At 50.6% G+C, this 12,994-nt stretch overlaps 2 protein-coding genes across 5 annotated transcripts in view; one reads left to right on the top strand and one right to left on the bottom strand.

The window, feature by feature from the left end:
• Positions 1-12,994, bottom strand: part of LOC121651305 — a 543,600-nt gene that overhangs the window by 131,888 nt on the left and 398,718 nt on the right. The window lies entirely within an intron of this gene.
• LOC121651289 overlaps positions 3,825-12,994 on the top strand; it is a 10,710-nt gene continuing 1,540 nt past the window's right edge. Inside the window, exons 1-10 of one of the 3 annotated variants that reach the window (XM_042003353.1) lie at positions 3,835-5,754; positions 6,168-6,229; positions 6,591-6,695; positions 7,555-7,689; positions 8,539-8,678; positions 8,907-9,075; positions 9,151-9,279; positions 10,050-10,185; positions 10,803-11,164; positions 12,564-12,994. The exon at positions 12,564-12,994 is cut by the window's right edge and continues 1,540 nt beyond it. In XM_042003353.1, coding sequence (XP_041859287.1) covers positions 4,106-5,754; positions 6,168-6,229; positions 6,591-6,695; positions 7,555-7,689; positions 8,539-8,678; positions 8,907-9,075; positions 9,151-9,279; positions 10,050-10,185; positions 10,803-11,151 — 2,874 coding nt within the window. In that variant the 5' untranslated portion in view covers positions 3,835-4,105 and the 3' untranslated portion in view covers positions 11,152-11,164; positions 12,564-12,994. The other 2 variants (XM_042003362.1, XM_042003371.1) reach the window with 2 other exon arrangements.

Consider the following 12,994-nt stretch of genomic DNA (forward strand, 5'->3'; position numbering starts at 1 on the left):
ATATTCCAAATATTTCTATTTTCACTAGCTTTTACTATGTTTCCTACATCTCTGTGGGCCTGGAAATGCCTCGGGATCCCCTGGACCAGCTGGAGGGCCTGGTCTAGCTGCTGGCCTGTGTCCTGACCCAGATAAGCAGCGATGGACGGACGGGTGGTAAACTGGCCCACATGGGTTAAATGTAAACTAGTTGGGTAACAAGTGAAAAAGCAGCATCAAGTTGGACCAGGAAACATCTAAAACCTGCAGGACCCTGGACCAAGAGATCTGGAGTCGGATTTCTGTAACAAGACAAACATCAGGTGGTTATGAAAACATTGAATAGAAAACAGTTTATCAGCACAAACCGTTCATGATTCTTAAAAATGAAAGCTCCAATTGATAATGAGTCATTTGGGAGCTGGAAAAGACAGTTCTTCTAAATTAACCGGTTCTAAGTGAGACTGTTCTACTAAATGAACGGGTTGTGAGACGGTTCTTCTAAACGAGCTGAGTCTTATAAACATGCATCTTCTTCTAAACGAACCAGTTCTTCTAAATGAAGCCGTTCTTTTAAACAAGCTGATTCTTCTGAATGAGACTGTTCTTCTGAACGAGCATGTTCTTCTAAATGAGGCGGTTCTTCTAAATGAACAGGTTCTTCTAAACGAGCCGATTCTCCTAAACGAGTTTGTTCTTCTAAATGACCGATTGTTCTAAATGAGGTGTTTCTTCTAAACGAGCCGATTCTTCTCTGATGGAAGGCTGACCCCAGAAGATTCCTCACTGATTTCAGATCCGCTGATGCGGGAGCAATCGGACAGCTTAAATGTTCCTAACATTATCCGAACGAGTCCTATCAAAGTCCCAACACAGGTCCCAACAAGTAGGGCACAAGAACCAATCAGATTCTTAGAAACCTCTGCTTCACCTGACTGATCCCTGATTGGTGAGAAGATGGTTGCTATGCTGTACGTTCTGGTTGCCGTGCAAAGCTCACTGCTGGTTGGATGGCCGGTAAATGCCAACATTTTAACCTAATTCACCAGTGTTGTGTCGAGACCAGTTCCCCCACTAAGATCCGTTCCCCCTGCAGCTCCGTGAACGTCCATCAGGACGTGTCCCCCTGCTATGACCGATTAGAGGTATGGGAATTTCAGGATGTATTCATTAAAACGTAAGAATTGAGCAGTATGAATTTCAGAACGACATCCGTCCAAGTGGATGTGTTGCCTCTGACCCACAATGACCCAGAGGCGGGGCACAATTTTGCGTTTTATTTATTAAAACGGTAAGAAGTGAGCAAATTATTAGTGAAAAGGCTACAGCATTATTTTTATAATTGTTTTTAAAATGACGTGTGATTTATGGATCATTTTTGCCTAAAAACTGCAGGCCTATTCAGATGAAAAACTCGTTCTTAGGTTTTTGTGCATCACCGTGGTTGCTGTTAGCAGAGGTCCGTTCCTGTGTGGACGGGACGAGGTTCAGCAGAGCCTCAGGGGAACTGGTCTCGACATAACACCGGTAGGTCCAGCTGTTCAGGACACTAAACCATAAGAAAGGAGGTGTGAATGTTTTATGGTCCTTGTGCTGGTTGAGTACTGTCGCTCTCATTGTTTGATATGAAAAAACCCTCAATCCTGAATGTGACGAGATATCAGGAGGAGGCCGATGCATGGAAGCTGGATCCTTCCCTACATCCTGACTGGAGGCATCAGCCATCCTGTACGGTGCTGGAGCAGCATCACAGACAGGAAGAAGCTGGACAAAGTCCTCAGGAAGTCCAGCTCTGTCCCCCACAGGTTTGAGCCCCGCAAGTTCGAGCCCTCGCAGGTTCGAGCCCTCGCAGGTTTGAGCCCTTGCAGGTTCGAGCCCTCGCAGGTTCGAGCCCTCACAGGTTCGAGCCCTCGTAGGTTTGAGCCCTCACAGGTTCGAGCCCTGCAGGTTCGAGCCCTCGCAGGTTCGAGCCCTGCAGGTTCGAGCCCTCGCAGGTTCGAGCCCTCGTAGGTTCGAGCCCTCGCAGGTTTGAGCCCTCGCAGGTTCGAGCCCTCGCAGGTTCGAGCCCTCGCAGGTTCGAGCCCTTGCAGGTTCGAGCCCTGCAGGTTCGAGCCCTCGTAGGTTTGAGCCCTTGCAGGTTTGAGCCCTCGCAGGTTCGAGCCCTCGCAGGTTCGAGCCCTCGCAGGTTTGAGCCCTTGCAGGTTCGAGCCCTGCAGGTTCGAGCCCTCACAGGTTCGAGCCCTCGTAGGTTCGAGCCCTGCAGGTTCCAGCCCTCGCAGGTTCGAGCCCTCGTAGGTTCGAGCCCTGCAGGTTCCAGCCCTCGTAGGTTCGAGCCCTCGTAGGTTCGAGCCCTGCAGGTTCCAGCCCTCGTAGGTTCGAGCCCTCGTAGGTTCGAGCCCTGCAGGTTCCAGCCCTCGTAGGTTCGAGCCCTCGTAGGTTCGAGCCCTGCAGGTTCCAGCCCTCGCAGGTTCGAGCCCTCGTAGGTTCCAGCCCTGCAGGTTCCAGCCCTCGTAGGTTCGAGCCCTCGTAGGTTCCAGCCCTGCAGGTTCCAGCCCTCGCAGGTTCGAGCCCTCGTAGGTTCGAGCCCTGCAGGTTCGAGCCCTCGCAGGTTCGAGCTTCGCAGGTTTGAGCCCTCGCAGGTTCTCTGCTCTGCTGCAGATGTTGTGTAGGAACAGCCTGCTGCAACGTTCGGAGCAAAGATGAGCCGAATCTCCAGATCTGGAGGGGAAATGGGTGTCTTTAGCCAGAGGTACGCTCCATGATGTTTCTAACTTCTGCAGATCCTGCTCCCAATTCCCCCAGCTCTCCAGACTGGGAAGATGAAGGACCCTGTGGAGGATGGTCATCATTTCTTCCACCATGGTTTCCTCCACCATGGTGTCCTCCACAGGAGGAAGTCCCACAGGATCTTAGCTCGGTTATTCTCTACCACCTTCGGAGGTGTTTCCTACCTTGGCCTCGGGGCTTCCAGTCTGTACTCTGCACAGATGTTCCTGTACACTAAACCAGCCACGTGGTTATGACGCTCCTTGTAAGCTTTCCCTGCCAGCATCTTACACCCTGCAGTTATGTAAATATATGTATATGTATATATATATATATATATATATACATGTATGTATATACATGTATAACTGCAGGGTGTAAGATGCTGGCAGGGAAAGCTTACAAGGATCTTACACCCTGCAGTTATGTAAATATATGTATATGTATATATATATATATATATATACATGTATGTATATATATAAACATCATGGAACAGCGATTTCTCAGACACACAAAGTGAATAATTTCCTGTGTATTCATGTTTTAAATAGATTTAAAAACAGTTTAATAACGTTTTATTGATTATTTTAGGTTAATGCTGAAATAACACGTAAAAACGTGTTTTATTAAGTTTTAAGAGCAAACTTGAAATTTAAAAAATCGGACAGCACAAAAACTGCAGATTCCGATCCTGATGTATAATGAGCATTTTTGCTAAATACAAGCTGGAACCGGTTAACTTTCTGTATTAAATGAAAGAGAAACATCGTCCAATATTAAACAGGTCATTGATTGAAATAATCCACCCCATGGACCTGAAACGTAAAACCAGTCTGCACACTTCAGTCACAGGCTGCTTCACGTCGGAACAACAATAACTGGACTGTAAACTAATTATTATTAATTACTTCTGATCAGAAAATAAATGAGTTGTTTTTTCTTTTCATTTAAATTTACAAACAGAACAGATGAGATAAAAAATTTATTTAAAATGACTGAAATCCAGATATTTTTCACAATCTGTAACAACAATATTTACTAAACACTGAATTGATCAGCCAGCTGTGATCGACCCCTGATCGCCGCCTGCGCAGCCCCCCGCCCCCCGCCCCCCGCCGTGTTGTCTGACCGGGGGATGAGTCGGTAGGAAGCTAACGGCTAACGTCACGGAGCGGCGGCACCGCGCGCGTATCTTCATGTCTGATCCTGCTCTCACGTCGTCCAGCAGAGCCGTCACGAACCGGTCCGGACTCGACATGGCAGCGGCCCGGAGCTCCGGCGGGCTGGCCGGGTAGCTCGGCGGGGAGATGCAGCGGCTGTTATGTAAGAGCGGAGCAGCTACTGTTAGCCCGCCGCCATGAATGACGCGCAGCAAGAAATGTCTCCGGACTTCGTCCTGATGCGGCTCGTGTCCGCCGCAGAGTACGACCGGCTGGACGAGCCCGACGACCTCAGGTCCGGAGGCGGCGGGTTCGGGCCTGTCAAAGCCGCGCTGGGACACCGCGGCGGCGGGTTTGATTTGGACCCCAGCGGCCCCTCGGCAGGCCTCGGCTCCGCATCCCCGCACTACAGCTCGCCTCTCCCCGGAAAAGGCGAGCTAGACGGCGGGCTGGCGCTGACGCAGGCGCCGCCGGGCTCCGAGGCGCCGCTGTCCCCTCCGCCGCCTGAGGACTTCGCCGTAGCGGCGCAGCGGTTTGTGGACTTCTCGGTGCCGCACACGCACGGCTCTGGGGGGCACGCCTCGAGGGCGCAGCTGATGGTCTTTCAGAACCTGCTGCGGTCCGGAGACCAGATCCTAGAGTGCGGCTTGGAGCAGCCACAGCCGGGGTTCCCTCAGGAGGAGGCAGAGAGACAGCAGTTGGACCCGGGATCAGGTTCGGGTCCTGGTATCACAGCTGGACCTAGGCCTGGAGGGGGGAAGGACCAGAACTCCCACTGCATCCCCTCAGCAGAGGAAAACCTGCAGCCCTTACAGATCCTGCAGTGGCACCCTGTCCTCAGACTGTCTAAAGGTCCTGATGGGTCCCAGACACCCCAGCCGGTCCCACCTCTTGAGTGTGGATCGGTTCTGTGCCACAGACAACGCTTGGCCAAGTGGCCCCCGGTCCTGCTGGACCATGCACTGCGCCTGGGACTCCTGGAGCCCAGGAAGAACTGCTCCACCGTGGGAGAAGATCCGGTTCAGGTCCTAGCACAGAGGCTGGAGCAGCTGGGGGAGGTCAGGGAGGGAGGGGAAGGCAGGGGGGAGGATGTGGTGCTCCCCCTTCCTCGCTGCTCCTGTCACAACATCCTGGTCTCGGGGACGGGAGGCATGGGGCCTAGTGAGGAGACCAGCGACGCTCTGCTGGTCCTGGAGGGTCTCGGGTCTGAGGAGGTGGACCGACTGGGTCATGGGGGGGACAGAAACAGACAGGACACTGACAAAGTAGAGCAGATGGGGGAAGTTGTTGCCGGGGTAAGCCCTGGGGGGGCGGGGCTTGTGTTCTCCAGTGGGACCCTCAGCGGTCTGATGCGGCAGGTCCACAGACTGGCGGAGGAGGCGGGGGTCTGCACGGACCAGACCTGCCGGTCCTCGTTGCCCTATCCCCCCATCAGCACCGCCACCTGCACATACCCCTCCGTCCTCCCGCATGCCCCCCAAACTTCAGCGGCCCTCACCCCACCCGGTCCCCATCCGAGCCCCCGGGTTCAACACCAGTCCCGTTCTCAACCCCAGAGTCGCGCCACCACCCCCAAACTCGGCGTGGCCTTGGGAGGACCGGGTCGGCCTGCATCCCCCCTGATGGTCCTGGAGAGGGAGAGGGAGAAGACGTCTCGGGGGAAGTCCAGGAAGGGGGGGTCCCTGAAGGTCCGGCTCAGCAAGCTGTTCAGAACCAAGAGCTCCAGCGGGGGGTCGGGGGGGCTGCTGGACAAGAGGCCTTCCCTGGCCTCATCCACCTCGTCTGGGGGGAGCCTGCTGGACGTGTGGGGGTCCACCAGCAGCAACACGGACCAGGACGGCAGCAGGTAAGGCCCCCGGGGACCACACCGTTAGGAGCATCCATCAGATGCTTATCTCCATGACAACAGCTTCCTGGTGCTCTTTCTGGTACGAAATCAACAACAGTCTTCATCGGGATGAAGATTTCGTCTGATCCAACCAAACTTCACAGGACTCCAGCACAACTTTTTCTGCAGCGGTTGTCATGGAGATCAGAGAGAGAGAGAGAGAGAGAGAGATGAGATGTTGCCATGGTGACAGCAGGCTCCTCTCACTTGACAGATGAAACTTCCTCTGTGTGATGAGGCGGAGCTTGTCTCCATGGCAACAGTTTGGGTTGTAGTGAGTGCGAGGGGAGGTGGCCCAGGTGCGACTGGGGGACCTGTCAGAAGGCTGTAACCATGGAAACAGTGACTGAAGCTGTGGTCTGTGTCTTCAGGTTGCTGCTGTCCAGACCTCACAGTGCCTTCTCTCCGGTGCCGTTCATGCCAGCTTTCACCGGTGAGTACACGTGCGTGCGTGTGTGTGTTTGTGCGCGCATGTACAGGTGAGGTTGCTACCTGAACACCTGAGCCTCTCAGGAACATCTGAGGATGAAGATGAGCATCATCATCTGTGGATGTTGGGCTCTCCTCCTGCTGCTTTTCTTCTTTTTTCCCTTCATCAGTTTCTTCTTCTCTTCTTTCCTTATTTTCTTCTTCTACTTTTTCATCTCTTTTTGTCTCCATCTTCGTCTTTGTCTTCTTTTTTCTCCTCTTCGGGTCTCTTTCTTCATCTTCTTATTTTCCTCATCCTCTGTCTGCTTCTTCTGCTCACACTGATGTTTCTGTCCTTCCTCTGACCCTCCTCTTCCTCTGTCCAGGTGAGACGGTCTCTCTGGTCGATGTGGACATTTCTCGTAGGGGGGGGGGCTCGCTCCACCCCCCGACTCCTCCCCCCCCTCCCAGACGGAGCCTCAGTCTGCTCGGTACTTCCTCTTTTTCTTCTTCTGCTGCTGCTCTCTGTTCTGTTTCCTGTCTGTTTGTCCTCGCCTGTCCGTCCGTCCTCCTGTCTTGGTTGTCTCAGGTTGGACTCGGTTCTAAACAGTTTCACGAGTCCTGGTCCAGTTCTGATCCTCTGGACCCTTTTAGGGTTCTGAGTGAGTGCAGTGGTTGTCAGAACCGAGTTGGACCTGGTGTTTCTGCAGACTGTGGACGTTTGTTTGACGCCTCATCAGCCTGTAAAAACTCAAAGCTCGGAGCGACAGTGAAGTGGCCGTGTGACGGAGGAGCTCTGATTGGTTCTGCAGGCTCAGGTTTACCTTCTCATCATGGCACAGCGAGAAGATGGAAACATGGCGGCGTGGCGTAAGTGTGGCGAACGAGATTAAATTCCATAACAAGTCGTTTCCTTCAGCGCGCTGAGTAAAACGAGGCAGCGGACCAAGCTGGAAGCGGTTCAGGGAAGCAGAACAGTCCTGATGAGATCACGAAGCTGGGAGGGGGGCGCAGCAGGGAGCTGGGGGGCTCGGTGGCTCTGGGAGTTCAGTGTGAACCCGGGACCGATGTCATAAAGGATGTGCATGGCCTACAGCGACGTCTGCAGCTCACTGGCAAGACCTTTTATTTACGCCGTATTCCTGTTTTCCATTACGACCACAAGCTTCCCGTTTCAGAGTGGGGAAATATTCCAGCCGAGGTACCGGGAGAAGATGCAGCTGGCCCTAACATCGGTAGACTCACCTGTACAACCGCCAGGTGTCAGGAATGTGGGCAGCAGTGAGGCTGAACAGAAACACCTGTTGGCTCCGCCCCCACTTCACAGGTGTGTGTGTTTCTCTCCTGCAGATGACTTCGGAGGTCCTCCGCAGCAGGGTCCCTTCATGGAGCGCAGCGTGGGGGCTTCCATGCAGTCCTTGCCCCCCCGACCAATGGCCCTGCCCCCCTCCTTCAGCAACATCCAGCACAGCCTGAGCCTCAACGGTGATGCACACACACACACACAGTGTTAGATTTCAGGGTGTGTAACACCACTTTCTTTATGGATCATTTCAGTACAAACAGAAACAGGTGGGATTAATCAGCTGATCATTTGTGCTGTCCAGTTATACCAGCCCACACCCGTTAGGATGATCACCAAACCCGACCCGCACGCTAACGCATGCTAACTGTAAATACACCGCCCCTCTTTCACTGCTTTACTTCACTGGTTCAGATATTTACGGCCCTGCTGGCGTTTAGTCGTTCTCATTTCCAATCACGAAGGAAAAGACAACAACACAGGAAATATGGTGAAACGCAGAATTGTGACGTATCTCTGTGACATGATGACATGACCGTTCAGACTGACGTCGCTTCCAGGATCCCATCTAGGACCACATAGGAAAGCGGTCTGGGTCGGACTGTAAAAACAAAAAATGGGGGGGATTTGCGTTCAGACTGTTGTTAAAATTGCGATGTGAGTCACATGGACAAAAACATCGGAACTGAGCTGCAGAGCGGTCGTTTAAATTGCGTAAATATAACATTTCCATGCAGATCCATGTCCTGGTTTTTTGTCTTTTAAGGGTTTTTATTATTTTTGGTCATTTAATTTTTGCAGAAGTGCGTTTTTGCCTGTTTAGGCGTGTTTATTACGTTTTCGTTTTACATTGATTTTCTGTTGTTCCGTTTCGTTGTTGTGGTCAGTGCTGAATAAATATAATTAATTTCTGCCTCAGTCTGGAGCAGAAAAGCCGACCCTAGTGCACCCTGAGGGTCGTCTTTTTCTCTGATGTTCTGTAATGTAAGGTCCCTGAAGGCATCGCTGTCACTGTCCCGTCTCCTGAACAGACACACTCCTGCGAGGTTTACCCCGCCCAGTTCCTCTGCGGCTTGATGGGCACCATCCCCCACCCCGACTCGTGCCCCGCTGCCCGCTCAGTCGACCCGACGCTGGCAGCTTCGCCACCAGCCTCAGAGAGCTGGAGAAGGTGGGTCAAGGGGTGGGGCTAACATCCAGCTATGTTTCAGTGTGGATGGTGGGGTCAGGGGGCGGGGCTAACTGCTGTGTTTCAGTGTGGGTGGGGGGGTCAGGGGGCGGAGTTAACTGCTGTGTTTCAGTGTGAGTGGTGGGCTCAGGGGGCGGGGCTAACATCCAGCTGTGTTTCAGTGTGGATGGTGGGGTCAGGGGGCGGGGCTAACATCCAGCTGTGTTTCAGTGTGGATGGTACTGGGGTCCGATGAACTGGGAAGACGCTGAGATGAAGCTGAAGGGAAAACCCGACGGGTCGTTTCTGGTCCGGGACAGTTCTGATCCTCGATATATTCTGAGTCTGAGCTTCAGGTCGCAGGGCGTCACCCACCACACGCGCATGGAGCACTACCGAGGTAGCACACACACATAAAGACATAAACACTGTGTATGCATCCAGCGGCGTCCTCACCATGTCCTCTGTCCTAAAGGGACCTTCAGTCTGTGGTGTCACCCGAAGTTTGAGGACCGCTGTCACTCCGTGGTGGAGTTCATAGAGAGAGCCATAATGCACTCCAAGAATGGAAAGTTCCTCTACTTCCTGCGCTCCAGAGTCCCAGGTACACACCGACCAATCAGCTTGCAGAGTTAGCTGCAGGGACCTGTAGGGTTGAGATGATGCAAAAGAACAGAAGAAGAACAGAGAAGTTTTTCTTTGTGGTTTTGGGTCATTGTTTGTGTGCTGCAGCTCGACAGAATTAAACTTAATTTTTCTTTTTTTCTGAATCATTAACGCACATCTAAAAAATGAAAATGTTCCTGGCCGGTTGCAGACCACTTTATTTAGTCTCCAAAGTTTCTCTGTCCGGTTGCCAAAACTAATGAGACATTGAAAAATCAATTTAATTCCCTTGTTTTCGCCTCAAAGTTTTATTTTGGAGAAACAGTTGGTGACACGTTCTAATTTTAATAATGACAACGAGCTCCCTGAATGTACACAAACATTTTGTTTTTCGTAAGGATCTGAAGCCATTTTAACCATTTCAAGGAGAATCAATGTCAATGATGGAAATAAACAGATGTTTTTTCCATATGTTAAATTTGCAGGCTTTGCTCAATAAGAAAATATGTTTTAGTTAATTTTCATAGCCATTTATACATAGTTTCCTTACTACTCAGTGGATCGGTCTTTGACTAACTTCAGATTTAAAATCTGTAAAAATTTCTTTAAACAGAATCAACAAACATGTGGACGCTGTCGGTCAGCTTCCTTACATAAGATACCAGGTCAGATGATCAGGTCCTTTTCTCTGTTCCAGACATCCTGGAAAACTCTGAAATCCAAGACAGCAGTTTTCAGTGAGTTTGACGGCCTTCTGTCTGTGTTCAGGTCTGCCCCCGACTCCGGTCCAGCTCCTGTACCCGGTGTCCAGGTTCAGCAGCGTGAAGTCTCTGCAGCATCTGTGTCGGTTCTGCATCAGACAGCTGGTCCGGATAGACCACATTCAGGAGCTGCCTCTGCCCACGTACGTATAACAACTTTGACTAGTTTTCGAGTTTTTCAGACTGACCTACATGTGGAGTTCCTCAAGGCTCTGTGTTAGACCCACTATGGTTCAGCATCCACATGCTCCCACTAGTTCAGGTCATGGAAACAAACCAAATCTGATCATAATTATGCTGATGACGCTCAACTTTATAGTACTGTCTCATGAGGGGAATCTGGCCCCAGATAAAGTTTCAGTTTGTGTCTCAGTGAAATTAATACTTGGATGTTCCAAAAGTTTCTGCAGCTAAAAAAAGATAAAATCTAAACTGAGTGTGTTTTGAACCAAAGATGAGCATCCAAAGATTAGTTTCTTGTCGCATCCTCTCTGGTTCTTAAAGTTGAACCTCAGCAGGTTTCACTTCTGCTAAAAGTCCTGAAAACAGGAAGCCAAACAGGAAACACCTGCTGAGAACAGGAAATGTTCCTCTCCTCTCTTCATTCACTGTCACTGTTCTTTCTTACCAAGTTTCATCAGCAGCTGCAGGCGTTTAAACTCAGCCCCTGATTGGCTGAAAATTTCTGCAGAAACTGGACTGAACTGGACTGAACTTTTGTAAATCAAGCATCTGGTTCTACCTGTCTTGTGTTCTTCAGGCCTCTGATCGCCTACCTGAGAAAGTTTTATTACTATGACCCAGAGGAGGAGATCAGCCCTACGCTGCCGGAGCGAGGGCCGGAACGAGGATTGGAGCGAGGGCCGGAACGAGGAGCGGAGCGAGGGTTGGAGCAATCGTCAGAGCAAGGATTGGAGCGAGGGCTGGAACGAGAATCGGAGCGAGGGTTGGAGCAATCGTCGGAGCGAGGGCTGGAACAAGGATTGGAGCGAGGGCTGGAACGAGGATCGGAGCGAGGGTTGGAGCAATCTTTGGAGCAAGGATCGGAGCGAGGGCCGGAGCAAGTGTTGCAGCAAAGCAGCCAGCCTGGAGTCGAGTCCCAAACGTAGCACCAGAGACAGCGTGAGTCCTTTTATAGACATTGTCCTACTTCATGCAGCCGATCCAATCAAAGACATCTCGTATAGAGACGCTGCCTTTCTGACAGAAAGCTAGAAAATGATATGGACGGTCACCTTGCGTCCATTTGTGTCTCATGTCCTTTTTTTTTTTACATAGTTTTGGTAGTTTCTGTTGATGCTGTTTTTTGTGTGTGTGTGTGTGTGTGTGTGTGTTTTGGTTTGTTTTTGAGCTTTGACACAGAAATTTTTTTAGTAAATGTCTTTAAATGTGAGCCTTTTCTCTCCATCACTGGATTACGTTCACCTGTAAATTATCTAGCAGCTTATTACCTCTCACATTAGCAGAGTGGGGGCAGCGCTGAGCAGAATAGCTGACGTGACCAGCGAAAGAAACAAACTACAGAAGAAGAAGAGGATCAGGAAGGGAACAAAAAAGCAGAAGAAAAATGAAGACGAGGACAACAACTGTAGAATTTGTGCGAAGTTTTAAAGAAAGACTAAATGTGAGTGTTTAGGGCGTGTTGGGCGGTTGGAAACATAGGAAACAGTGTTTGAAACTGACGTCGGCTCGCAGGAGTGAACTCTGAACTCAGCACTGCCCCCTGGTGGAGGAACTGCCTTAACAACCATGGCAACATTAAACACGCATGGAAGTATGAGGACAGCGAAGCATGACATTTGAAACAGACGTTACGCACGCACGGGAGAAGAAGGCGGGCTAAGACCGTCAACACCCACATTTAGGAGCGGCATGGTTCAGTGGGTAGAGTGGTCCAAAGGTTTCCTGTTCGATCTCCAGCTGTCAAGCTTATGTCAAGGTGTAGACACCAAAACCCCTAATTGATCGTGATGGGTCGTGGTTGAGCACCTTGCATAGCAGCTTCCATCATCAGTGTGTGAGTGTGTGTGTGAATGAACAATGGATACACAATGTAAAGCGCTATATCAATCTATTTCATTGTTATTAACAGCTAACGCTAAGACCGTGAACACCCACATTAGCAGCTAACGCTAAGACCGTGAACACCCACATTAGCAGCTAACGCTAAGACCGTGAACACCCACATTAGCAGCTAATGCTACAACCATGTGTGCCGCCATGTTCAACACAAAGTGTTTTGAAAATAACAAGAAGTGACTTCACCATGCACGTATGTAATGTACATAATGTGCTGGTAAATGTAGATAACATTTTGATATCGCATTTCAGAAGTGCACGTAGACACGTCAGGTCAGATTAATGTAATCTGATTACTCCCAGAAATCTGATGGTCATGTAAAGACAGAGAAGGGGGTGTGAGATCAGTCACAAACTGAACTGCTCCTCTGTCATTATTTACGTTGTTGTTAACTCTGATAACTGATTATTGATCCACTCGTCTCTCCTCTTCTCTCTGCAGTCCTTTTCTCTCTTTGATTTTGGGCCTGATCACTGAAGAACGTTCAAACATTCAAACTGGACTCTCAGACTGCAGCCAATCAGCTCCCTTTGCTCTGTCCTGTATCCGGGTGGGTTTCAGATGATCCACCCTTCTCTGATTGGCTCGCGGGAAGTCAGCAGGGCAGGGACAGGGGATGTGGGAACTCCGCCTCTTTTCTGATGTCATCACTGAGCAGCTGGACTGAAGCTAACATGACGTTGCTGTCTGGAAGATGCTGAAACCTCTGTGACGACAGAAACTGTTGGTCACCTCTGGGTTCTGGAAAGTTCTGACGGCCGGAGACAAAGAAAGTTTTAGAGATCGGAGTGAAACAGGAAGTCGGAGGAACCATCCCAACAGAACGTAAAGTTTGTTTTTTCATGAACAACTGCAGCAGATTCAATCAGAAC

Source organism: Melanotaenia boesemani, chromosome 2, assembly GCF_017639745.1.
Source record: "Melanotaenia boesemani isolate fMelBoe1 chromosome 2, fMelBoe1.pri, whole genome shotgun sequence".
Lineage (NCBI taxonomy): Eukaryota > Metazoa > Chordata > Actinopteri > Atheriniformes > Melanotaeniidae > Melanotaenia > Melanotaenia boesemani.